Here is a 27,579-nt window from a genome sequence, read left to right on the forward strand (position 1 = left end):
CGCGCGCGGGTCAGAGGTTGCGCGTCGGCTCGCTCCGCCCCCTCTGCCGGCTCGCGGGTGTTTGGGACTCGGGGAGCCCTTGGGACGCGCGTGTTGGGGTCGGGCTGTGAGAGTCGGGTGCGGCTGGCCAGGGCGGCGGGGACACGGTGAGTACGATCGTCCGCGAGGGGTTGGTGTGCTCCTCGGCCCTGCTGGAGACCGTGCTGTGGGGACCCGGCTTGCCTGTCCGGGGCTTCACGTTGGGGGCGCACCTAGATGGGGAGCGGCCGGGGCTCCCCCAGTTCGTGGACCCCAGCCCGTGGACCAGGAGTGTACGTACCTTTGAGGTTCTCCCCTATTTGCTTTTAATTTGGAAAGGAGTGAAAGACCCTCAGTGCACCTGCGGGGCAGATCAGCACGTGCCCTCAAAACTTTATTCAAGTTATCCTGGGTCGGGACAGGTGTCTTCTCGGGTGGGCTTGAAGAAAGGGTTGTGGAAAAGAGGGGCAGAGATGCCAACTTGGCGCACAGCCGTCCTGCCTGGAGAAGTTGGCTCCCCTTGTGCGTCCCAGGTCCCCTGCGCTCCCTGCGTGATTCATCCTGGCCGTCGGACCCGGAAGGCCAGCAAGTGCAAGCGTCCTTGCTCTCGCCTCCCTTGGGCCCGGCTGTCTGCGTCCCATCCCTCAGTGTCTCTTGGTTTGTTAGTTTACAGGACCTGCGGTGCCTCGTGGGCTGTCAGCGTTGCCCCCACCTTTAGTCTCTTCCTGCACCCCTCCAACCCCACCCTGGCTTTCCTAATGCACTTTTAATGTTTAATCACAGGCCGGAAGTAACCATGGTGCTCAATAGTTTGGAGAAGATGATCCAACTCCAGAAAAACACTGCCAACATCAGGAACATCTGTGTTTTGGCGCATGTCGACCATGGTAAGAGTCCTTTGTCAGCTTGCTTTCAGTGACAGAAGAGATGTGTCACGGCCCGGCTCAGTGAAGCTGGGGGTTAGTTGGGTGTGATGCTTGCCAAGAAGTGAATCCTTAAACTTTGAAAGCTCTGTTTTGCCGCTGTGATGTCAGAGAAGCTTGCGGTAAAGCTTTTGAATTGAATGTGATTTTCAGTCTTGTAAGCTGTCAGTCACATTGTTTAATCCGGAGCTTGAGTGTTTGTTACAGTGGGGATTGGTTTCTGATTTATTTTTTATTTATTCATTTTTTTAAAAAAGAGTTGTATCTATTGGAAAGTTAGAGTTAGACGGTGAGATCTTGCATCTGGTGGTGTACTCCCCAAATGGCCACAACAACCTGGGTAGGTCAGGCCAGAGCCAGGAGTCGGGAGCTTCTTGTGGGTCTCCCATATGGGTGACAGGAAGCCCCAGTCCCTTGCGCTATCTTTTGGTGCTTTTCCCAAGTCATTGACTGGGAGCTAGATTGAAATGGGCCAGATGAGACACAAGCTGGATCCCATATGGGATGCTGGTGTCGCATGCAGGTGGCAGCTTGACCCTCGGTGCCACCACACAGGCCCCGTTGCTGTTTTTTTTCTTTTCTTTTCTTTTTTATTAAATCATAATATAATTTTTTGAGAGAGGTAGAATTTCCATCTGCTGACTCATTCCGTGATGCCAGCCCAAGGCCAGGGGCAGATGCGAGGAGCTGGGAATTCCATCCAGGTCGCCAGGGGCAGATGCGAGGAGCTAGGAATTCCATCCAGGTCTCTGCCCTGGGTAGCAAGAACTCAGCCGCTTGTGTCGTCACTGCTGCATTAGCAGGAAATGAACCAGGAGCTGGAAACAGGGCGTATGATAGGAGATGCAAGTTTAATCACTGGACCGTAGGCCTGTCCTTCCAAACAACTTTAAATGACTTGCTTTGTAGTACATCTGTGGTCTGCACACACTCTTAGAGACTCTGTTAGGGGACCCAGTTGAATGTATCAGATTTCTATTGAAATCGATCAAGTTCAAGGTACTTAACTGTGTACATCAGGAGGTAAAAATGTATGAGTGAAGCAACCATCAGCTGTTTGGTGGGTGTTAGGGGTAATGTATGACCAAATTAGACATGTGTGAGAAAACATGGTCTTCTCTATGGGAAGCCAGGGGTGGATAATATAATTTTATTTATTATTTTTTTTAAGATTTATTTATTTTATTGAAAAGTCAGATTTACAGAAAGGAGAGACAGAGGAAAAGACCTTCTGCCCAATGCTTCACTCCCTAAGTGACCGCAGCGGCCAGTGCTGAGCTGAGCTAGAGCCCAGAGCCTCTTCCTGGTCTCCCAAGCAGATGCAGGGTCCCAAGGCTTTGGGCCATCCTCAACTGCTTTCCCAGGCCACAAGCAGGGAGCTGGATGGGAAGCGGGGCTGCTCTGGTTAGAACTGGTACCTATATGGAATCTTGGTGTGTGCAAGGCAAGGACTTTAGGTGCTAGGCTATGGCACGTGGCCCCAATAACATAATTTTAGAGATGACCCTTCCAGGGGCTGGGGATGACAGATGTGGACAGATATCTGTGTAGGAACATGTGCAGGAGAGGAGAAGGAAGTAATTGTGTCTGGGGACCCTCCCTCTGGGAGGGCAGGGAGGGCCAGTGTCGGAAGTGTGCGCTTTTGATGGAGGTCTCACTCTCCTTGCAAAGGGATTGGAATGAAAGAGTGATGTAAGACGTGGTGGCATCCTGAAGGGGAGCAGGCAGCTGGGGTCCCACGTCCCAGAGCTCTCTGTGCAGGCTGAGCACCAGCTGGGCTCTGGTGTTGGGCTACCTGACTTGCAGCCGCCCCCCGCCCCCCTGGTTTTCAAATTCTCCTTCCTCCTTGAGTGTCACTGTGCGGCAGCTGTATCCAACAGGGTGAAGGCATTGCAGGGGGTAGGGTTATGGGTGAGCATAATGGGAGGCCCTTAGCCAGAAGTAAGATGCCTCATCCTGAAAACGATCATTAGTGTCTTTTATTAGGCAATAGGAAGCCATCAGGTGCTAAAAATAAAGCACAGTGACGTCACATAGTCTATTAGAAAAATGAGGGGCCAGCGTTAAGGTGCAACAGTTTAAGCTGCTGCCTGCAGCGCTGGCATCCCACGTGTGCCCTGGTTCCTGCTGTGGCTGCCCCACTTGCCATCCAGCTCCCTACTCGTTTGTCTGAGGGAGTAGTGGGAGATGGCTTAAGTGTCAGGTCCCTGGCACCTGTGTAGGAGACTCAGGTAGAACTCCTGGCTTTGACATTACCCAGACCCAGCCATTGTGGCCATTTGGGGAGTGAACCAGCAGGTGGAAGTTCTCTCTGTATCTCTCTTTCTCCCTCCCTCCTAACCCCCCTCCCCCCGCCTTTCAAATAAAATTTTAAAAGTTAATAAAGATAAGGAACTGGACTGATAGAAGTGCTTTGGAAGGGCGGAAAGGCAGACAGGAGGCTAGGTGGCTCTGGTGTCATTACCACAGCTGAAGTGAGTGAGGGGATGGAAGGATGCTGGGCCACTTTACAGGGGAAGCCAACTGAACATCAATTTTATGTAACAATCCAGTCAGTAACTCTTGTTCTTGTGAGTTTTTATAACCATATTTGTCATATTTTTAAAGACTTATTTATTTGAAAGGCAGATTTCCAGCTACAGAAAGATCTTCCATCCACTGATTCACTCCCCAAATGGCCATGGTGGCCAAAATGATTCCAGACCGAAGCCAGGATTCTGGAACTCTGTCTGGGTCTCCCAGGTGTGTGTGGGGACCCCAGTACTTGGGCTGTCTATGGCTGCTTTCACTGCCTCGTTAGCAGAGAGCTGAATCAGAAGTGGAGTAGCTGGGACTCGAACCAGTGCCCAAAGAGATGTTGGTGTTACAGGAGGTGGAGCATAGTCCCTCATATCTGACGGATGTATTTTCTGTTTTGTGAATTAAATCATGGATAATCAGTAGTGTGTGTACCAGCTTAGTTTACCTGCTTTCTTTAGAATTACATTAAACCATTCTAGTCTAGAAAATCTGTGGTCCTTTCATTCATTTAACAAATAGTTACTGAGTGTCTCTTTTTTTTTTTTTTTTTTTTTTTTTAAAGATTTTATTCATTTTATTACAGCCAGATATACACAGAGGAGGAGAGACAGAGAGGAAGATCTTCCGTCCGATGTTTCACTCCCCAAGTGAGCCGCAACGGGCCGATGCGCGCCAATCCGATGCCGGGTACCAGGAACCTCTTCCGGGTCTCCCACGCGGGTGCAGTGTCCCAATGCATTGGGCCGTCCTCAACTGCTTTCCCAGGCCACAAGCAGGGAGCTGGATGGGAAGTGGAGCTGCCGGGATTAGAACCGGCGCCCATATGGGATCCCGGGGCGTTCAAGGCGAGGACTTTAGCCGCTAGGCCACGCCGCCGGGCCCTACTGAGTGTCTCTTACATGCCAACATTGTCCTAGCCTTATGGATATGGCCATGACAGTTGATACTCTAGAAGGGTATGTGTTTGCTGTCCTTTGAGTGAATTCTTTATTCGGCAGGAGGACCAGCGTGCTCTAGAATTCAGTACTGCCACACAGTATTTCCATAACAGACAAGGAGTGTGCCTTACAGTTCTTTAGTGTTCCTACTGATTGATTGGCCAATAGTTTGAACTGTTGCGTAGATTTGTTAGATTTGCTCAGGCTCCTGGAGTGCAATTAGGACTGGCCTTGAAGGGAAAAGTCTTCCTTTTATTACTTCACCCCGGCTGTTCATGACATTCTAAACCAAGTTACCTGTTTATGTCACTTAAACTTGTTTGATCTTGGGACCTGGGTGGTGGTGGTATAGTAGGGAAAACCATTGACGGCAACACTGGCATCCTTTAGGGCTCCCGGTTCATGTCCTGGCTGCTCCACTTTTGATCCAGCTCCTTGCTAATGTCCTGGAAAAAAGTCATAGAGGATCACTTAGAGGGGCTTTGGCCCCTGCCACCCCTGTGGGAGACCTGGGTGCTGCCCCTGGCTCGTGGCTTGTGCCTGGCCTGGGCCTTGTCCTTGTGGCTATATGGATTATCAAGCTAGCAGATGAAGATCTTTTTTTCTCTCTATCTCTCCTTCTCTTTCTGTAACTCTTACTTTTTCTTTTTAAGATTCATTGATTTTTATTGGAAAGGCAGATTTACAGAGAGGAGGAGAGACAGAGAAGATCTTCATGCGATGGTTCTCTCCCCAAGTGGCCACAACAGCCACAGCTGAGCTGATTGAAAGCCAAGGAGCCTGGAGCCTCTTCCGGGTCTCCCACGTGGGTGCAGGGTCCCAAGGTGTTGGGCCGTCCTTGACTGCTTTCCCAGGCCACAAGCAGGGAGCTGGATGGGAAGTGGGGTGGCCGGGACACGAACCAGCGCCCATATGGGATCCCAGAGCATTCAAGGTGAGGACTTTAGCTGCTAGGCCACCATGCCGGGGCCCAAATGAAACAGTTTTTGTATACTCAAACACACACTCACAGTTACCATCATTAAACATACTATAGTTGAAGATTATATAACTTTGTTTCTAAACATTTGTTTACTGACTTATGTGGTAGCCTAGTGGCCAAAGTCTTCACCTTCCATTCACCAGGATCCTATACAGGTGCTGGTTTGTGTCCCGGCCACCCCACTTCCCATCCAGCTCCCTGCTTGTGGCCTGGGAAAGCCTTGGGATCCTGCACCCGCTTGGGAACCCAAAAGAAGCTACTGACTCTGGCTTTGGATCAACTCAGGTCCAGCCGTTGCGGCCACTTGGGGAGTGACTCAATGACAGAAGATCTTCCTCTCTCTTTCTGCTCCTCTGTATATCTGACTTTGCAATAAAAATAAGTAAATCTTTTTTTAAAAAAGTGTTTCATTTTTAAGTGTGTTCCTGGGTTTATAGCTGAGCCCTAGGTTGCAGTGAGAGCTGCTGTCTAGCTGACGCCCTCACAAGCTATGTTCTAAGCACAGCTTGTTTATCTGGCAGATAACAGACAATTTTTCATTTCTTTGTTCAGTATTTCAAGACACTTTAGCTGGCCAATGGCCACCTAAGGCCATGCATGAAGAAATATGGCGAAGATTGTGTTACTTTTTAAAAAATTTATTTCTTTGGGGATGGAGCCATGGCTCAACAAACTAACCCTCCACCCTGTGGCACCAGCATCCCACGAGGATGCCAGTTCATGTCCTGACTGCTGCGCTTCTGATCCAGCTTCCTGCTAATGTGCCTGGAGAAGCAGTGGAGGGTGGCTCAAGTGCTTGGGCCCCTACACCCACATGGCAGACCTGGAAGAGGCTCCTGGCCTAGCTTAGGATGTAGCCATATGGGATGTGAACCAGTGGATGGAAAATCTGCCTTTCAATTAAAAATAAATCTTAAAAAAAATTAATGTCCTTATTTAAAATGCAGAAGAACACTCACATACCCACACACAGATATTCTTTCCACTAACCAGTGGATGTAGCATGTAGGGCTGGACCAGACTACCTGGGGCCTGCAACTGTATCTGGTCTCCTATTGGATGGCAGGGCCCCAGCACTTAAGCCTTCTTCTACTGTCTGATAGTAGCAAGCCAGATAGCAGAGTGACTGTCACTCAGATCATGAATTCCAGTATGGAACGTGGGCGTCCCAAACAGTGTCTTAGACACCATGCCAGAGTGCCTCCCTGTATTGTTTGCTTTCACAACAGATTATTGTCCCGTTGCCATTCCGAGCTATCAGGAGCCGAAGCTTATAGGCATACCTGTTACTATAGGCATGGAATGATTGCTACAATAATTGTGATACACATCAGATTCTGATAGGACAGATTGTAGGAACTGTGTGAGTTAGTTGTGCGGCAGTCCGCACTTTGGTTTGCCTTAGCAGTTAAAAAGTGTGTGCTTTGTACACTACATAAAGTTTGCCTCAAGTTCAAGTGCATGCTGTGGTCAGCAGAGTTGCACAATAGGTTCCCTGTGAGGTTGCTGAGACCCACAGGGTCAGCGATCATCACAGTGCGGACGACGACCTGGACCTTCAGTACAACTTAGAAATCCTCCTCTTCCGTTCCCTCGCCCAGCACAGGTACAAATGAAGTCTCTGCTGAACCAACTGTTAGGACCAGATATTAAATCTCTAGGTGCAATCCATTCTTCTTTGTCTTTAAAGAAAAAGTAAAGATATAAACTAATGTGGTTCTTTTAACAGGAAAAACTACGCTGGCTGACTGCCTCATATCTAGCAATGGAATCATCTCCAGCCGCCTGGCAGGAAAGGTAGGTTTTCCTGTTTTGTGAAATGCTGTACTTCAGTAAATAGTGTCCGTCTCTGAAGTGTCTGTGTAGTTGCTGTGTTGTTTAGAGACGCCCTAAAGTATAAAGCATAGTTCTTGCGTTTACGAAGCTAGCAGCCTATTTAATAAGATAGAGAAGATGTGGAGAAGGAGTTCTGTGCTGCTTTGCATTGCTTTATAAATGCGAAAGTGAGTTTTTGCAACGAGCCGGATGATACATGATTATTTACGGTTTCACCGCAAAAGGATTCATTCAGAGGTGGCCGAGGAGGGTGATTTGAAGAGGAGGCAGAGAGACGGTCAGGTGCAGAAAGTCCCTTGGATAAAGGCTGAGTGTTGTGTTGTTTGGGCTGGCTGTGTCCACAGAGATGAGCTGGAGGAAAAACACTGGTAGAGCCAGTTTCCGATTACGGAAGACCTGGAAAGGTAACCAGGTACACACACACACACACACACACACACCCCACCCACCCCTACTTACGCTTGAGGGTCAGGATGAAACAATGCTTAGCTGTAAGCAAGGTCTGGGGTCTGTGTTGAAAGGGCTTGTAATAATTTATTTAGTGGTAGGAAAGCAGAAAGGTGTTCCTCTCACTGATCTAGGCTGTTATCAGGAGTGAGCAGATGCCTGGGAGGGACCGTGGAGAGAAGCAGATACGGTTAGCCAAACTGAACCAGCAGAGTAGACCCAGCGGGGCCTTGGAGGTGGGCTTGGTGAGTGAGCTGCCTCCACAAGCCAGTTACGAGAACCTGCGAAAATCAGTGTAGTGAAATATTGCAGTGTGTGTATCTTCTGCATGTGAGGGAAATTAGAGATTTCCTTAGTGTAAGAATATTAAACCAGAAGAAAGTAGGAAAGCAAATGAATCAAGAACAAAGCAGACGTTTTATGGAAAGGATCAGTAAAAAGTTTGTTCTTGGAAAAGGTTAACGTAGCTAATAAATGCAGCGAGTAACGGTGGGCACATGCTGTGCCACTCGGGTCCACAGTGATCCCTGGTAGAATTACGGGTTCAGTTCATTGTAATCTGTCCGAGTAACAGTGGGCACATGCTGTATTACTGAAGTCCACTGTTAACCCTAATGTAATTATGATTCAGTTAATTATAATCCATCCGTGTTGGTTCATCAGGTATGACGATATTGCATACCACATGCTATTAGAGTTTTAGACTGGGGGGAATGTATATGAGACGTGTGTACTTTGCAGTCCTTCTATATACTTTCAATTGCATTAAAAATACAAAGCTTGCTAACTTAAAAACAATTACTAATAAGATAGGTAATTCTTGATTTCTTGACATTTTTTATTTGGGTTTTCATTACTGAGCCACATTTCATACTAGCTGTTGTCCCTCATATGACTCACCGGGAGAATGAGTGAGTGTGGTCTGTACGTATGAGTGACGGAATGACCTGAAAAGGCCTAGCGTGGCTACCAAGGATGGGCACGATAGATGCAGCAGACAAGAGGAGGCACAGGAATGACACTGGGAAAGAATAGGGCTGCGGAAGTGGACAGGGTAAGGACAGGATACAACTAATGTTACGACCGTGAAAAGTGGAGGATTGGAAAAATAGGTAAAAAACGCACCTGTCCTACATTAATACATTATTCTCGAGGTTTTTGAATGAGAGAAAGGAGTAAATGTGAAGAAATTTTTAATGCTTATTTTCTGTATCACAGTTCTGCGGTTTAGGGCTTCCTCCCCTCCTCCCATTCTTTCCCCCCGCCCATCTCCCCTGCACATTGTCTCCTGTGTTTTACAGTCATACAGTTCTCAGCTGTATCCTCAACTCTAGCGTTCTGCTCTCTGCATGTGTCAAGCAGTGGAGAGAGTCCCGTGTTTTCTTGTCAAGGTACATTTCGCTGTTTTGTTGGGAACCCTCTTTTATTCAGGCGTGGAGATGCACGCCCCAGTTCTGTGATTCCTGGCGTGGCAGTCTCCATTCCGTCATTCGTGACATTACAAGCACATACTTGTTTACATTTATATCTTTTCATTTTGTATTTTGGATGTAAATTGTCTCATACCAGAGAGAACATACAATATTTGTCCTTTGGTGATTGGCTTATTTCACTGAGCAAAACGGTCTCCAGTTGGCAACACTTTGTTGCAAATGGTAGATTTTAAAATTCTTTTTAATGGCTGAATAGCATTCCAAAGAGTATATGTACCACCTTTTCTTTATCCAGTCCTCTTTCAACGCATCTAGGTTGTTTTCATGTCTTTGCTGTGGTTGATTGTGCTGCAGTGAATGTAGGGATGCAGGTAGCTTGCTCATATGTAGGTATCGGTTCTTTTGGATGTATTACCAGGAGTGGGATTGCTGGGTCCTATGTTAGATGAACTTTCAGCTGCCTGGGCACTCTCCGTATGGACCTCCATATTGACCCACAGGTCTGCAGTCTGACCAGCAGTGGAGCACAGTACTTGTTTCCCTAGAGAAGATGAAGAATTTTTTTAAAAGTCTCAAGATGGAGAGAAAGAAGGTAGAACAGGAAGCCATCTGATTTTCTGGAGAGGGAGATGGGGGGGTGTCCCTTAGGGCCAAGGACTCGGGCAGGGGCTGGCGTCCCCCGTAAAGCGAGCCTCGCCGGCCTGTGAGGGGGCACTGACAGCCTAGCATGCAGCACGCCCTTGCTCGCAGGCACTGAGATTTAGGAAAGACATGATGATGTCTAGGTGATGTACTATTCTTTATCTTTTTCTTAAATGTGTTTAAAAATCTTGATTTGGGGGAAAGAGTTAAGGCTTCCCATTCCTCTAGAGCCCTTGCATTCTCGTCTCCTCAGACTTCATCAGACAGTCCTTGGCCCTGCGCTGCTGTGGGGAAAACACGAGAAAGAGCGAATGTGTTCCATGGCTGTGTTCCTGATGGATGGCAGGGTACTGCCCAGAGGCTCCTAGGTGTGCATGGTTCTTAGATTTCCTAGCTGCTCATAGCCAAAATCCAAGCAAGCAGCCCTCTGGGCAGGCTGTGCTGAGTTTGAGTGTGTTTTGTAAGTTACTAGTGGATATGTCTTTCAATTTGTCTGTGTCCTTTCCCTTTGATCAGCTTCTCTTCTTCAACCCTCTGTCCCTTAAAAAACAAAAAAAGGCGAAGTCTGTAGCTTAAAATTAAGTATTTAAGTCCAGAGTCCAGATCCCCTGATTTTGATGTTATAGTTTAATCGTTGGGAAGTAAGGATGCCTGTGTTGTTTGTTTTTTCCAGTTACGGTACATGGACAGCAGAGAAGATGAGCAGGTCCGCGGCATCACTATGAAATCCAGTGCCATTTCACTACACTATGCCGAAGGTACAGGACATAGTCTCGCGTCTTTCCTGTCCTCCTTTCTGTAGTGGAATGAATTGCATGCCCCACTTCGTTTGCTTCGTGTCTCACCAAGTTCATTCTGGCATCTCCAAATCTGTTGCCGGAGTCAGGTTTTCCTGCCCGGGATGCAGGCATGCAGCTCCAAGTGGCTTGAGGGCGGCTCACACCTGCCTCTCTCTCCCAACTTTAACTGGGTTTCTTCACAAGGGAAGTGGAATTCAGTGGCACACCATCATGTCCCACTTCTACAGCGGGCTGCCGTCATGAGTTCCGGTTTGCTGTGATTCCCTCTTGGAGTTGATCTGATGGGTAGTCATAAAAATACTGTGAAATATCATGTCCACCTTTATGCACTAACAAAAGTTTGTATTAAGGGGGGAAAAATGCCGGCAAGCTGAATGTCACAAGGAGAATGCTGAAACAAACTGATGAATCTGTGCCCTGAAATGCCGTAGAGCTGTTAAAACAAACGATTATTCTATCTGTAATTCTGTAGAAAGAATATCAAGGGGAGACACAGCGAAGCACCTTGCAGAATGTCTGAGTGAGATAGGACGAGTTTGGGTATAGAGTCTGCGGATGAAGGTGTGTGAAATGACCCCCCCAAGAACATAACGGGGTTATAACTCAGGCGCTGGTCATGATGACGCTCCTACCTTCCTTCCAGAGTATGGATTTTGTACCTTTTGAACATTTTGCATAGAATGTATACTTTAACAACCTGATAGGGAGAATTCCCCCTCGTGGGCCTTCCTGTGATCCACCCTTCAGAGCCCCTGGCCGTGACACCAAGGAAGCCCCCATGTGTAGCCTGGCTGATCTGCAGAGAGCCTGAAAATGCTGTGTACCACACCAGTCTGCAACTTAGGCACGCAGGTTCCTGATGCGTAATATTTACACTGATACTTGATTTCTAAGATGCTGCCTTTCAGTTCTAAAACTTTTTTTGTTTTGTTTTGTTTTCTGCGATTATTCTGTGAGTCAGAGAATGGGGTCGAAGATTTATTTATTTCCTTGAATTTATTTATCCAAGGTTTATCTGAGGGTTGATTTACTTTTATTATGATGAATACATTTCATTATTTATTTGGCTCTTTAAGCTCTCTCTTTGAGTGTTTACAAACTAGTGAACACTAACCAATTACTTCTTTCCCAGAGCTGTAATCACATTCACTGGCAATACAGATATGTGATTGAATAAATATTAATACGCATCTCAGCTTTATCAGCTACAGAAGAAAATAAATTGCCAAGTATTCACAGATTAGCTTGCCAGGTTCGAAAAATATACAGTATTAGACGTTAGCTCGTTAAAAGAAACTCACTTTGTTTTTTTCCCATGAGAGTTTGGGAAGAAAAGAGGGGCAAAAATCACACTTCAGACAAAAATGAATTAATATACAGTTTTTATAAGTAAGGATGGAAAAGTTTTCCAAAAATTTGAGAGCTCGCTCATGAGCAAGAATTGTTTTCAGCTGTAATAATGGCGCAGTTGTACGTGTTCAAATTATTTACTAAAGGGCATATTTTGTTTGCTCTGCATGGGTCTAAGGTAAGGCTTTTTTCTGAAAGTTCCTGCTGCTACCCTCCCATTCTCTTTCAGCCCACCACTACCCTGTCAGACCTGCGGTGCGAACATTAAACTAGCGCCAAGACTCTGTGTTTGGAAACCTTAAGGACAGGCGCTTCTGTACAATGTAGATGTTCAACACAAAGGTTTTTTTTTTTTTTTCTGTATAACACAATATAAAACTTACAGAAAGATATTAAATGGTCATCGTATGACATGACACGATTAGAAAAAAAAAAATCACTTCTAAAGCAAACTTGGCCAGCAGTGCTATGATGTGGCAGAGGTCAGCATAAAGTGAGCACGCAGGCACCATGTGGACTGTACTTCAAGTGTGTTTCAAGGAGCGAGCCACATTGGGTTAGGAATGGGTTCACAGTTGCTAGAATTTGTGGTTGAGAAGAAAGAATCATCTTAGCACTATTTTTTAATTTGAAAAGCAGAGAGACAGAGGTTTTCCTGACTTAACGATTTCCTCTCTGAATATCCACAAATCGCTGGGGCTGCCCAGAAGCCAGGAACCCAGAACTCGGCCAGGGTCTCCCGCATGGGTGGCAGAGAGCAGCCTGCCTGAGCCATCCCTGGCCGCCTTCCCTGAGTGCACATTAGCAAAATGGTGGGATCAGATCGAGCCAGGACTTGAACCCAGTCACTCTGATATGGAAGCCGGCAGCTCAAGTGGCATTTCAGCTGATGTGCCCAACACCTACCTATGTTGATTTTCATTCTTACAGTACTAAAAATATACAAGTATTATACTGCTGGTTATTTTGTCCCTTAACTTTTCTAAATTTCTTACTTGTTGATAAATTTCTAATGTGGGAAAAGATAATAATTTTTACCACATGAATTCCGGGAAGGTCAGTTGGTTCAAACAATAAGCATGTCTATGTGAGAAATGGCGAGAGCCTTGTGCTGTGTGTCTGAGTATGTGAATCCTCATTCGATCGGAGCCTCTTCCGGGTCTCCCACATGGGTGCAGAGTCCCAAGGCTTTGAGTCATCCTCGACTGCTTTCCCAGGCCACAAGCATGGAGCTGGATGGGAAATAGAGCAGCTGGGACATAAACTGGTGCCCATATAGGATCCTGGGTATGCAAGGCAAGGATTTAGCCTCTCAGCCATCGTGCCAGACCCTCTGTCTTGTCATGTTCCGTTCCGGTTGGAGGAGGAATGCTGCTGTCACTGCAATTTGTTGTGAAAACGGGGGCCTGTGTCTTATCACAATGACATACAGTGCAGTGGGAGATGGCGTGAGAGACGGCTGGTGTCGATCCGGTGCGCTCCCTGTGGAGTGAGTAAGCACCGCAGGTTGCAGCAGTGAGCCGTGGTGATGAGAGCTCTGATTTTCCCTCTGGCAGCCTTGCAAGTGGCAGTGCCACTGAGCAGAGGCATCCCAGCAGCAGGGAAGTGTCACTGCGAGGCCTGCTCCCCATCTAGCAGAGCATCGGGAGCCGGGTGGTTCTCAGTGAGGGCAGGGTTCCCATCCTGGGGAGCAGGTTTGCACTGGCGTTTTTCTACGGGAAACCAGAAAGGAGTGAGGCAGCTAGAACCGGTGGGGTCCACGCAGGGTCTAGCTCCACTACATGGTGGAGGCAAGTGCAGCCAGGAGCCGTTGTGCCTGCCAGTTGTGGTTATTTCCAGGTCGTGGTCCCTTCGTCCTCCCATCTCCCTTCCCTCCTCCGTCTGTGTCAGCCTTCTACAGCCCTTCCTTCTTTCTTCATGTAAGTGGAGCTCAGTGCCCCTCTGTGCCTTGTTCCTGTGTCTGCACATGAGCGAGTCAGCGTGGCACATTGTGCTGTGCACTTCTGTCAGATCACAAGCCACAGTAGCTGACTTACAACTGTTTGGATGGTGTTGATTTAAAATAGAGAGGAGTATTAGTGATGTTTCTTGTGGAGGGAGACTCGTGATCCTGGTTGGGATGATTCACGTCCGTAACTGCCGTTGGTTACTGTGGAAGAAGCTGACTTAGGAACCTGTCCTGGGATAGCTCAGGTGGTGCCCACACCTGCTCTCACTGGACACAGTCCTTGTACTAGCACCCTGGAGTAGAACCGACACTCGCACAGCATTCGGGGCTTTGTCCACAGCTCTTTGTCACTTCCGCTTCAGTTTAGGGAATGTTTGCTCTGCTGAACGCTCTCCGTGTGTGCCTTAGTGATCGTCCAGTGTTTCTAGGATTGGAACACTGAATTCCTTCCACGAGCTTTTACTGTTCACGGAGGAGGTCTTTTGGCAGGTGCTGGCGAGCAGTAAGTGCTTTCTGTGAAACGATGCCCTAGAGCTCCTTAACTGTGAGCAAGGTTTTCTGTGAACACCCTGTAGGCAGCACAAATCGTCTGGAAGACATCACCCGTACTTAACTTCTGACCGCTCAGCCTTTTTTTCCCTCGTCCTCTTCAATTGCCTGGAACATAAAAGCAAGAAATTGATTTTTTTTGCTTGGCTTATTGTATCAGCCCCTTGAAATGAACAAGTTTAACTTGCAGTGGCTGGAGATAAAGCAGCGGAAGTTTTTCTGCCCCTACATGCCAGAGCAGGGATGAATTCAATACATAGTTCTGGGACCGAGTTACCAACTAACCAATCATGGGGCATATGGAAAAAAATTATTTTTTAATTTCCACTAGCAGTAATGATAATGTCTAGCATGATAAATCCCATAACTGTTTTTAATGTGTTTTATTTTTTGATCCTCACACATGCAAAGCAGTGGATGGCCTCCAAATTAGTGGATGCCTTTTTTTCTCAAAAAAACATAATGTGTGGAGCCAGTGTTGTGGCTCAGTGGGTTAAACCTGTGCCTGCAGTGCTGACATTCAGCACTGGCACCCTGTACGCACCATGTAGGCACCAGCTCACCTCCTGATTGCCCCACTTGTATCTGAGCTCCCTGCTAACCTGGGAAAGCAGTGGGAGATGGGTCAAGTGGGAAACCATGGCTCCTGGCTTTGGTCTGGCACAGGCCGTGCTGTTGCTGCCACTGGGAAATGAATTGGCAGATGAAAGATATCGTCTCTCCTCTCTCTGTAACTCTTATCTTTCAAATAAAATAAATATTTAAGAAATAAAAATTACAGACCTGTGTGTGTGTGTGTGTGTGTGTGTGTGTGCGCGTGGCGGAGGGGAGCCCAGCGCCAGCTGTGTTTCTTAAGTTGATCACACTCTGATTTGTCAGAGGGTATAGATTTTGGGGTGAAATAACTTGCAGTTTTCTCTCTTCCCTTCCAGATCTGAACCTGTTATCTCTGAGTGAATTGTGAGGGTCCGGAGTTGGATGTGTAATTAGTATGAGGGAGATGTCTTTTTTTTTCTCCCCCAGTGTCTTCTCTAACTTAGCAGTACTGTTGTATAGAAAACCCGGGATTTCTGTGGGTATATGTTTTCAGAAATTGTGCAGGCTTTTAATGAGTTTTTTAATGAGTTCAAATCTCATCCCTTTTTGTCTTTGGGGACAGGACCCTGGACTCCTACTGATGTCTGGTGGAGGGGGTCCGGGAGAACTGGTGCTGTGACATGTGGCGGTTCTGAGGCTCCGTTAGGGCACAGTGGGCCATTGCACCAGAGCCCTGGTTCTTTGGCTTGCTGTGGAGATGTGCAGCATCCTTCTGTGGTTGGAGCCTTCCCTGTGGCCACCCCAGAGAGCCACTGTTGCCCAGCACACAGTGTGCGTGGAAGGAGCAGGTTGAGGGGTGGCAGTGCCTGCTGCTGAGGGCTGCAGTCTTGCCCATTGGTGACAGCCTGTCCCTCTGACCCCAGCGCACTGTGCAGTGTTTCAGGAATTCACCACCAGTAGGATCTGAACATGCAGGGCTTATTGTGTGATACATGTAGTGGTTAAAAGAGTGGTCTTTGGAGCTAGATGGATTTGAACTTATACTCTTGCCATTTCATGTTGTGTGGTTTTATCATTACCTGTATCACTGGAGGCACAGTGCAGTCATTAAAATAACATTGGGGAAGAATTCTTCACATGGGCCTTACACGGTGACATTCATCTCTGTAGTCATTCTGGAAACAGAGTTAAGGAGAGGAGCAAAAATACAGTAGAATATAATGTGAGCTTTTTAAAAGAAACCCATGTCACACTTGGAAAGAGACAAAGTTCTGTAGTATGACTTTTTCTGCATGGCTTCCTCAATTCCATGTTGATGCCAGATCTCTAGTACGAGTGCCCAGTTGTTCTTGCTCTGCCTGGGAGGTGGGATAAAGGAATTTCAGTGCCGGCACTGCATACACCCACATGACCTGTAAACCTACTATAAACTTCATAGATTTTTTTTTGAATATTAAAGTAATATATAGAGAAGCACATGATAGCCACCCCTAGTGTTGTTGTAGAGTTGAGTCTACACCTCAGTGAAACAGAGTCGCACATTGTTCTGTGAAAAGTTGTGAGGACCTTGGCCAGTTGCTCTGTTTCTTTAGCATGCGGGAGACTTTGAACAGCTTTCACTTTTAGCCCTTGGGCATTGGTTTCTTTCATTCTCGATTTTCTGATCTGTAAAATGATAATAGTGGCAGTTATAGGGATATCTTAAGGATTTCATAATCAACGATTAGTGTATTGTGAGTCTTTTTAGCTCACTGCCTGGTTCAGTGCCAAGCTTTTAATAATTAATCATAACTTAGGATAATAAAGTCTCCAGCATTTTATATAGATGCTGTTTGACATCATCGTGGCATCAGTGGTGAAAGTGGGAACCACTGCTGTTGACTGACCTTCTCCCGCCCTGACCTTGTTCAGTCTTCTTGGAAGTTTTCTTACTCTGGACTGTCCGAGAAAGAGTGTTACAGTATATGTATTTGAATTTCTTTTCAGGTAATGATGAGTACCTGATTAATCTGATAGATTCCCCAGGACACGTGGACTTCTCCTCGGAGGTGTCCACAGCTGTCCGCATTTGTGACGGGTGCATCATCGTGGTGGATGCCGTGGAAGGAGTCTGTCCACAGGTAAAGGCTGAGGAAGGCAGGGAAGTGGGAGGGGCTGATTGTGGATCTGCAGCGTCATGGTGGGCGTTTCTCTGGCAGTCAGAAAGCTGTTTTCATAGTTCCTGTGCGGTCAGGTAAAGGCTGCGCTGGCGTTAAAAGCCTCCCAGGTTTTAAAGGGATCGTGGACATGATGGCTTCAGTAATGAGTGTTTTGGATTGAAGTGTGTGTGTGTGGGTATGGGTGTAAGAGAGAGAGATACTTTCTATGAGATGGACTTAGGGAAAATGGGGGAAATGTTGAACTGGAAGAGGATCTAGGGGTTTTAATCTTAAGGGAAAAGATTTCAGAAATGTCAGAGGTGGTGGATAACTAGGCACTGAGCTAACTTTTCGCTAGATAGAAAGTTGTGTTGGCTTCTTGGGCTACATGTGTGCCCCCCCCCCACACACACATACACTTCATTCCTCTTCTCGCTTACTCTTCCATACTCTGAAACCAGTATTTCTCATCTAAAGCCATCAGAGTTGGAAGAATCCATCCTAACACATGAGGGCACATGGCCAGATAGATTTGATATGGATAGAGCTCAGAGGACCACCCTACATTCATTTCTCTTCAATATGCTTTAAGCTTACGTTATATCATTCTAAAGATGTCACCTTTACATTCTCCTTCTCATGTACATATGTATTTCTATTACAGTATTTTTATAAGTAACGACGGGTTTAAATTACCCAGATGAGAGAAAGGTGATAATCCAGGAAGATGTGCTGTGACTCTGTTGTCAGCTTCCCCGTGATTTCCCAGCGTGAGAGGCACAGCCATAGAGGGGACATCGCCTGAGGTTTCCTGCTGGAACAGAAACCTCGGGGACATGAGCTTGCGATGTGATGAGGCCCAGGCACACAGGGAAATTCTGCATCCTGTTGGGATTTTGACCTATGTGATAGTAACATAAGTGTTTTATAATTATTTAGCTAAGTGTCTTGCGTGTGTAAGAAAAATGAAGTTAGAACACATTTATTTTGGTGCAAAAAAAGAGATGAAATCCATGCTTACTTATATGGAAAGTACATAGTAGGAAAAACTGTGGGTTTCATATGTGTGTGTGCATGCATTTTTGTGCCTGCCTAGTGAACACCTGTGTCTCACTGGCATTGTCTGAATTACAGTGAAGTAGCATAAGAAAGAATGGTCTGGTTATTGGTCAAGATATGCAAATGCTGCTCGTTCTTTGAAATGATGAGTTTTTTTTAATTCTGTTTTGATCAGACCCAGGCAGTTCTGCGACAAGCCTGGCTCGAAAACATCCGTCCTGTGTTGGTGATTAATAAGATGGACCGCCTGATAGTGGAGCTGAAGTTCACCCCACTGGAGGCCTATTCTCACCTCAAGAATATTTTGGAGCAGGTATTTCTATTCTTCAGTGTTTTAAAAACTGGGGCTCACAAGAGAGAGTGGCAGGGAAGTTACTGAGCTGAGTGTGAGATGATGCTGCGAAGAACTCCCTAGCTACGCACTTTGTCACCCCGGCTTCCAATGTGGTGCCGTTGTCCTGCTGCAAGGGAGCCAACAGAGCAGATGAGTTCTCACAGGTCCCTTTCATCCGGAAGCACCTTCAGCGTAAAGCTTATCCAGTAAGCTCTCTTGTTGAGAACTCTGTGGTTTGATTCCAAAGTGAAGCAGTGTTAGGAGACAGACACACTGGTATTTTATTATTTGTCTTAAGGTAAAATTTTACCTCAGGTATTAACTCATTGATTTTTTTCTTCAGCAAATATTTACATTCATGGGTGTTGAATAAGTGAATCGTTGGATGATCATTGTGGATGGCAGGGTGGCCAGGTCTGAGTCCCTGCTTTCAAAGAGCTCCGCCGTGCTGTAGAGGAGAAGTGTTTGGAGAACAGTGAACTAAGTCATGGGTGTGACTTGATAGTGTTAAGGGCCACTTCATCAAGTCTGGCTCAAGAGGGAAGGGAGGCAGGAAGTCTGGAGGTGAAGAATAGGTGAGTATTGGTTAGGGAAGTAAGGGAAGGGCCTTCGAAAAGAAAGAGAAGCAGAAAGGTGAGTGAGACAGTTAAGAATGAGTGTGTTACAGTGTTTCATGCAAGGAACTGCGGGTTGTTGTAGCTGAAGATCTAGATCACATTGAGTCATGAAAAGATGAACAAAGAGGATACACAGGAGTTTGAAATCTCTTCTTCAAGGAAAACTGTTGATGAGAACAGCCTGAATGCATTTGCTAAAGGAGGGTGGAGAGAACGATAAAGATAGACCAGTGTAAAAGAATAACCTTATGAAACAATAGCCCTACCTTCTATTCTGTACAAAACTCAACTCACAGCAGACCTGAAACCGTCAAATTACTAGAGGAAAACATAGGGGAAACACTGCAGGATGTTGGCATTGGCAAGACCTCAGAAGCACCGGTGATTAAAAACAAAAATAGACAAATAGAATTAAGGAAGGAGGCTTCTGCATAAGGGAAATCCTTAACAAAATGAAGAGGCGACCAACGGAAGAGGAGATAATATTTATACAAACTATGTAATTTTTAAAAACTTTTCATTTTCCTTGAAAAGTTAGATATATAGAGAGAAGGGGAGATAGAGAGGAAGATCTTCTGTCCACTGATTCGCTCCCCAAATGGCTGCAATGGCCAGAGCTAAGCTGATCCTAAGCCAGGAGCCAAAAGCTTCTTCCAAGTCTCCCACGCGGGTGCAGGGTTCCCAGGTTGGGCCATCCTCCACTGCTTTCCCAGGCCACAGGTAGGGAGCTAGATGGGAAATGGGGCCGCTGGGATATGATCCCAGCTTCCATATGGGATCCTGGCATGTGCAAGGTGAAGACTGTGGCCACTAGGTTATTGAGCTGGACCCCAAACTGTATTTCTGATAAAGAGCTAATATCTAGAATATATAAGGAGCTCAAGAAATTCCACAACAGAACAATCCAGTGAAGAAATGGACTAAGGATTTGACCAGGCATTTTTTGAAAGGTGAAATACAAATGACCCTCAAACCCACGAAAAAATGCCCAGTATCACTAGCCATCAAGGAAATACAAATGAAAACCACAGTGAAGTTTTGCCTCATCCCAGTTAAAATAGCTGTCTTCCAGAAATTAAAAAAATAACAAATGCTGGTGAAGATGTAGGCAAGAACTCTGTTGGTGGGAATGTAATGTGGTATAATCATCATGGAAGACAGTATGGAGATTCCTACGAAGTCTGCAAATAGATGTATGACCCAGTCATCCCACTCCTGGCCAGTTACCCAAAGTGTATGAAACTAACATAGGAAAGTTATCTGTACCTCCTTTTTTTACATAACACCTCAGTTCACAGTAGCCAAAATTTGGAATCAACCCAGAAGTTCATCATTTGACAACTGAATAATGAATATATGAAGCATATACATGGTATATAGTAGGCCATAAAGAATGAAATCTTGTCTTCTTTTGCAGCAGAATGGGAGCAACTGGAACCTGTCATGCTTAGCGAAATAAGCTAGACCCAAAAGTCAAGTATCATTTGTGCTTTCTGACTTAATAGTATCTAATATGTAGAGTACAAAAAATTGTAATATAAACGAAATTGACATGGTAATACTTGATTATTGTTTATAGCTTTTGTCTATACTAAGCAATAGTGCTCTTTATGTGTTGAATTCTTTATTTAATTGTGGGTTAAGCTTGCGCTTATAAAGTATATTCAAAGTGTGTTATCCCCAAAATTAAAAAAGGAGGTGGAAAAGTAGGAATTCTTAAAACTGTCTATATGACATCTATGAGTTCTGTTCTCTACATAAATAAATAAGTAAATTTATTATTTTTTTTAATGAGTGACTGTCAGATCCAGCGTTCCCATTAAGATGTACGGCCAACTGGACACAGGTCAGATGTTCCTGTGCTGCCGTCCTGCAAAGCCAGGAGACAGGCCAGGGATGTTTGCTGATGTGAAAGGACTTCCTAGGTGGGAGTGTCAGGAGCTGGCAGGAATTCTGAGTAATAGGGAGCTGGTAAGAGAACTTGAGATTTGGAGATCCGGGAGGAGGGACTGCAGGGAGGGGTGGACATTTTTGTTTATTGAGTCTTACTTATTTTTACTTATGTGACAGACAGTGTGTCAGAGAAAGAGATGGGGAAGAGAGAGCTCACCCTTCCACAGGTTCATTTCCCTAAATTACTGCAACAGCCCTGGTTGGAACAAGCTGAAGCCAGGGTCCTGGAGTTTTGTCTGAGCCTCCTGTGTGGGTGGCAGGCACTGGAGCCCTTGTCTGCTCCTTCCTGGGGTGTGCGTTATAGGGAGCTGGAGAGATGAAGATGGGACATGATCTCAGGCACTCTGTTAGGGATGTGGCTTCCCAAGTGGCTTAACCATCTTGCCATTCTGCACAGAAACTGGTGGAGATTTTAAACAGTTAATCTAAGAAATGGATGAAGAAGTTAACTAAGTTAAAACCCGGGGTTATGGGAGTTTGGAAACAGTGAGTTCCTAGAGATTCTAGGACACAGAACTGAAAAACAAAGATGTGACATGTTTACATTAAAGCAACCATATCATCATCATCATCATCATCATCATCACAGAAATGACCTTTCAGCGGCTTATACAGTAGCCCTCTCGTCCAGAGTCCTGCTTTTCATGATTTCAGAAGTTACAGAAGTCACAGAAGTTACAGAAATCAAGCAGGGTCTGAAGATACTAAGAGGAAAATTTCAGGAACAATTCACAAGTTTTCAGTTCCAAGCCATCCTGGGGGGTGGGGGGTGAGGTTTCGTGCTACCCCGCTGCGTCCTGCCCTGGGCGTGTAGCAGTTTTTGTCCAGTATATCCAACCACTTGCCAAGTCAATCACTCGGTTGCTAGCTGCCTCAGTTTTCAGATTTTTGCTGCAGTGTGTGGTGTGGATGTGTCTAAGTAGGGTTTTAATTAATAGCTCCAATGCACAGTGGAGAAGTAGAACCATCAGTTTTATAATATGCTGCATTGTTGCAGTTTTTTCTATTTCATTTTTAGTTATTGTTGTTAAACTCCTAGTCTGCCTGATTTGTAAACTAAATTTTATGGTAGGTTTGTTTGCATGGTGCTAGACATAGAATACATTGGAAAGTTTCAGGCATCCCTTGCGATCCTGGAATGGATCTCCACGGAAATCAATCAATGCATGAGGACAGACTAGTGTAATTTAGTTTTGCTGTGTTTTTAAAGAATGGGCTGTTGATGTGTAAATTACTCATTGATGATAAATGTCACCTTTATCCATGTGTGCTTCATGTAAACCCAACTGTGACTGATGCTTGTAGTTCTCACTCAAGCTAGACTCTGTGTGTGTGTGTGTGTGTGTGTGTCCACATCTCCTGCAATGAGTGTGCCACGCAGCCCAGTGACCCTCTGCCGTTTTACCATCTCTCCTAGATTAATGCACTCACAGGAACTCTTTTTACTTCTAAAGTCCTAGAAGAAAGAGCAGAGAGAGAGACTGAGTGCCAGGTGAAGCCCAGCTCTGCGCAAGGCGAGCAGGTGTATGACTGGAGCACTGGCCTGGAGGACACGGACGACTCTCATCTTTACTTCTCTCCCGAGCAGGGCAATGTGGTGTTCACCAGCGCCATAGATGGGTGGGGCTTCGGGTAAGTCTGAGTCTCCTGATTTCGTAGTTAAGCTGCGTTTTCAGATAATTGTTGATTCACCTACATCTGGGAGCAATAAAACAGTTCTCTTGAACTGTTCACCCCATACAAGTGCTCTCCTTATGGTGCAGCATCTCTGCAGGGCATTGATATTTGTAGCCTCAAGTTCAAGAGCATGTCCACCAGGTGAGGGGGTCCCTCCGGTTTCCCTTATGGCCATATCTACTATTTCTCACCCCTAAAGCCTTCTTTGGCCCCTAACAACCATTTACCTGCTTTTTCTGTTGCTAAAATCTGTCATTTCAGGAATGCTCCAGAAATGCAACCAAAACAGAATAGCATAGAAATTAAACCAAGCAATATGTTACCTTTTGTGAACTGGATTCTCTAACACAGTATAATTCGTAGAAATTTCCCAAAGCGGTTGAAGAAGTTCATTGCTCAGTATTAGTCCATATATGAATTTACCAGAGTTTGACTGTTTACCTGTTATATGGCCTCCAGTTTTTTTCTGACAGAAGAGATTTTCCCCAAGGCAGTATCATGTCATGTACTTTCCCATGTTCATCAGAAATTACAGATACTTTGTTCCAATTGGTGCCTGAAAAAGTTCATACCAAATGAACAAGGTCAGCTAACGGAAATAAAATAGAAACGGAAGTTACGGAGCTGCTGAGCCTCTGCACCTGGCATGCGTGCTTGCTGATCCCCTTGGCTCCTTTCTGAGTCTCGATTTCCTCATCTGAGAAGTCAACAGTATTGGAAGATGATTCCCAAGACTTTCTTCCAGTTGACATGAAGTAGTGATTTGTTCAGTCCTGCAGCCGAGTGAGACCCCTGGATTTGCTAACTTGTGAGCATTCTGCCAGTGAGCCACAAGGGGGGAGGCTTGTGCTTTCCTGCAGTAATTAACACTTTGTACAGATGTTAGTCTGAATCTCATAGCACACCCGGGTTATTGCAGGGGGAAAGGACAAAAGGCAGTGTAGAATAGCGGTCACTGTTCCCCCTTCCAGCTGCAGAGGTTGGTAGACATTGTCAGTCAGTGACTTCCCCAGGTTGGACAAAGTGACGTTTAGAAATGAGCCAGAGCCTCTTCTCAGCAAGTAGGTGAACTAGTGTTGGGGAGGACAATGGGGGAATCGAAAGCCCCCGAGAGCTTTTCCTTCCAGGTTTCTTCTGAAGTGTTAGAGATTGGCAGAGGTGGCAGCTGCATGTGTCCAAAAGGTGGCAAATTGGGTCCAGCGTGGTGGCCTGGTGGTGCAGGTCCTTGCCTTGAAAGCGCTGGGATCCTCTATGGGCACAGGTTCTAATCCTGACGGCCCTGCTTCCCATCCCGCTCCCTGCTTGTGGCCTGGGAAAGCAGTGGAGGACGGCCCAAAGCCTTGGGACCCTGCACCTGCGTGGGAGACCCGGAAGAAGCTTCTGGCTGCTAGCTTCGGATTAGAACAGCTCCGGTCACTGCGGTCACTTGAAGAGTGGATCAGTAGACAGAAGATCTTCCTCTCTGTTTATCTGCCTTTACAATGAAAATAAATAGATCTTAAAAAAAGAAAAAGGTGGCAAATGAGCACGTTGCAGAGTCTGACAGTTGGCTCTGTAAACTCCCAAGCAGGGATACAGCATTAAGAAGTGTTGGCTAGAGGTTGAATTTACATCTGCCACCTCAGTCTGCCCTGTTAATGGGTGTTTGTCTCAGGGAATCCACTCTGAAACCAACAGAAATCTAAACTTGTAGGAAATAGGAATGAGGAAGAAGAGTTCATGGGAAACCCCTCCTGTTAGTTTTATTTGTCTTTCTGCTGCAGTGCTTTAGTGTGTACAGTTAACATCCGTGCCCTGGGCGGCCTGGTGGACAAACAGTATGCGCTTCAGTTGCTTCCTGTTCGGACAGGTTGTTCAGGATGAAGGACAGGTGAGCACACTGAATAGCTTAGGAAAGCCTTGGCATCTCAACCTCTTGTCCAGGTCTCTGCTGAGAATCTTGCTGAAAGTCCCTTTGTGGTGAAGGTGGAGATAACTTCCAGAATAGGGAAGTTATGTTGGAAACTGCTGGTGTTTGTAACCAACTAGTGATGGTTGGATGAGTAAAAACGTCTAAGTGGTAGCGCAGAAAAGTCTTTGAGGATAGTGGCTTAGGCATGCAAGCACCTGTCTTGCTGTGATTTATTATTTTAGTAGAAATTTAAAAGTAGTTAGGAAAATCTTGGAGAAAATCTCTTGCATTTGAGAATAAGGTATTTGTCTGACATGTTGTAGAAGAGAAAATAAAATATAACAGTTTGGGTAAGACAAATCAACCTTGCTAAAATTTCTGGAAACGAGAACAAAAATCATGCCAGAAATCCAACTGATCTAAACAATGGTGATTGAGTATTTTTAAAGAAGGAAATTTCTTGAGGAAGCTAGGAACCCAGAAGTTTGTTACAGAAAAGAAACAGCTACAAAGCATAATGGGCAGAGGCTGAACACCAAAGTTGGGTCCAGTATGACTGTCACTCAAAAGAAAGTAGGTTTGCTAGTATTGATGGGAAAGTAGAATTGGTGGCAAGTGGCTTATGACATAAAGATCATTTTTCACATGGGTAATTGATACATTTCAGAAGTGAAGAGAGTAACTCTGTATCAGCCATCACAGCAAAGAACATAAGCCAAAACAGAGCACAGGGCCTGGGGAGATTTCATCATGGATGCCACTGGCAAACTGTGATAAGTTAAATACAAACCTAAGCCGCTTCAGTGGTATAAACGAAGCCGAAATTGAAGTGTCAGTGCAGGAGGTGAAAAAAATAGAAGATTCAGGAGCTAAGAAAATGGTGAAAGCTTGGTGTGCTGACCGCTCAGTTGTTACCTTCCTACTTTCCCTGCGTGGGAACAGACCCAAGTGACCAACATGGAGGGCAAGGGCTGAGCCTTCCCTGTGCCCCTGCCCTCCACGAGGGCAGATTGGAAGCTGTAAGGTGGAGAAAGCGCCTGGGCACGCAGGCCGTAGAGGTTCTCCCGGCACTTGCCTCCACCTCTAGACTCTTGGGTATGCTGCTAGTCTAATCTGCAAAAGATTACAGCCTTCCTGGAAAAATGAGTATCCAGCAATGCAGAGCGAAGGTCTCCTAGCTCGTACGTGAAGAGAGGCCCTGGGCCCTGCTCAGTGTGCTGAGGATGCCTCCATATTGATCCTGGCAGCAGGCAGTGCCACAGAGCCCACTTCCTCTTGGAAGCTCAGGAATTCTGCCCAGAAGGCGGGCCTTTGCCTGGCTTCGCCTGAGGGCTGCCGGGGAGGTGCCAGGGAGCCCGGCAGAGGCCGGAAGTGCTCCCTTCGGCACTCACCTGTTGGGAAAGCTGTTGGAGTCCGCAGGTCTGGGAAGTGGGACAGTAATTTGTGGAGAGAAAGCTTCCCTCCTTCAACATGGAAAGGGGAAAAAAACACGCATATATAAACAATGTAAGCTTCATGGAGACTAAAATCGTGACAAATTTTGAAACACACTGAAAGCTCAGCCTCAGCTTCCTGGACCTGTGGGGTGCAGTAGCCTCAGCTTCCTGGACCTGTGGGGTGCAGTAGCCTCAGCTTCCTGGACCTGTGGGGTGCAGTAGCCTCAGCTTCCTGGGCCTGTGGGGTGCAGTGGGAGATGCGGCTTACAATAGCAGGCTACTGGGCACGTTCTGGACCCTCTGAGCACCAGCTTCTGCTCTCAGCTGCCTGTGATGGTGTCCCTTGGATTTTGAGGTTTTTTTTTTTCTTTTTTAAGATTTATTTATTGTTATTGGAAAGGCAGATCAGACTTACTGAGAGAAGGAAAGACAGAAAGGCCTTCCATCCGCTGGTTCACTCCCCAGGTGACCACAGTGGCCAGAGCTGTTCTGATCCAAAGCCAGGAGCTTCTTCTGGTCTCCCATGCAGGTGCAGGGTCCCAAGGCTTTGGGCCGTCCTCCAGTGCTTTCATAGACCACAAGTAGGGAGTTGGATGGGAAGCAGGGCCGCTGGGATTAGAACTGGTGCCCATATGGGATCCTGGTGCTTGCAAGGTGAGGAATTTAGCCACTAGGCTGTGGGATTTAAGTTTTCAACTCAGGTCTTGTTGGTAAATACCAAAGGCCATTGATTACTGGGTTTGTGGCAAGGATATGTTTAGTTTTTAAACATTTAAACAATTGCCAGCTGTTTTCCAGAGTAACTGTACCATTCTGCATTTCCACCAACAGTGCTTGTGAATTCCTGTTACCTCATGTCCTCGCTAGCTGGATGTGGTCCAAGTTCGGGATGTTGGCCATTTCTGTTAGGCATGCAGTATAGCCTATCATTGTTTTAATCTGCATCTCCCTGATGAGATAGGAAGCAGAGTATATTTTCACATGCTTATTTCCAATCTGTGTATCTTCTCTATTGAGGTGACTGTTAAGGTCTCTGGCCTGTGTTGTTAGTTTATTTCCTGATTGGGCTTTAAGAGTGTTTGTGTGTTCTGGATCCCATCCTTTAGCTGGTGTGAGTTTTGCTGTATGTTCTCCCAGCCCTTGACTTGACTTCTCATTCTCGTTAGAGCATCTTACACAGGTCAGACGTTTTTAATTTAAACAAGTGCTACTTACTCTTCTTTCATGAATTATGCCTTTGGTATTCTGTCGAAAAAGTCCTTTCCATACCCAAAATCAGCTAGGTTTTTTCCTAAATTCTTTCGTGGCTTAGTATTTCATGTTTGCGTTTGTGATCTGTTTTCTGTTACTTTTGTCAGTGTCTGGACTAATTTTTACAGTTCTTTTGTTCCGGATTTGTTGGAAAGATCGCCTTTGTTCCTTTGTGTTGTCTTCGCCTTTTTGTCAGAGGTCAGGTGGCTGCTTATGTGGGTCTGGTTTTGAGCTCTCTCTTCTGATTGATTGATCTTCTTGCAATTTTTTCACCACTTCCACGTAGTGTTGACTTCAGGG

General features: G+C 46.0%; 1 protein-coding gene across 2 annotated transcripts in view; it reads left to right on the forward strand.

Annotated features, from left to right (window-relative positions):
- The first annotated feature begins 25 nt into the window (after positions 1–25).
- EFL1 (elongation factor like GTPase 1) overlaps positions 26–27,579 on the forward strand; it is a 118,851-nt gene continuing 91,297 nt past the window's right edge. Inside the window, exons 1-7 of one of the 2 annotated variants that reach the window (XM_058665541.1) lie at positions 26–146; positions 802–905; positions 7,111–7,178; positions 10,413–10,497; positions 16,910–17,043; positions 18,296–18,433; positions 22,442–22,656. In XM_058665541.1, the coding sequence (XP_058521524.1) occupies positions 815–905; positions 7,111–7,178; positions 10,413–10,497; positions 16,910–17,043; positions 18,296–18,433; positions 22,442–22,656 (731 nt within the window). In that variant the 5' untranslated portion in view covers positions 26–146; positions 802–814. Of the gene's footprint in view, positions 147–795; positions 906–7,110; positions 7,179–10,412; positions 10,498–16,909; positions 17,044–18,295; positions 18,434–22,441; positions 22,657–27,579 lie in introns of both variants that reach the window. The other variant, XM_058665540.1, reaches the window with a different exon arrangement.

Source organism: Ochotona princeps, chromosome 6 (genome assembly GCF_030435755.1).
Source record: "Ochotona princeps isolate mOchPri1 chromosome 6, mOchPri1.hap1, whole genome shotgun sequence".
Taxonomy (NCBI): domain Eukaryota; kingdom Metazoa; phylum Chordata; class Mammalia; order Lagomorpha; family Ochotonidae; genus Ochotona; species Ochotona princeps.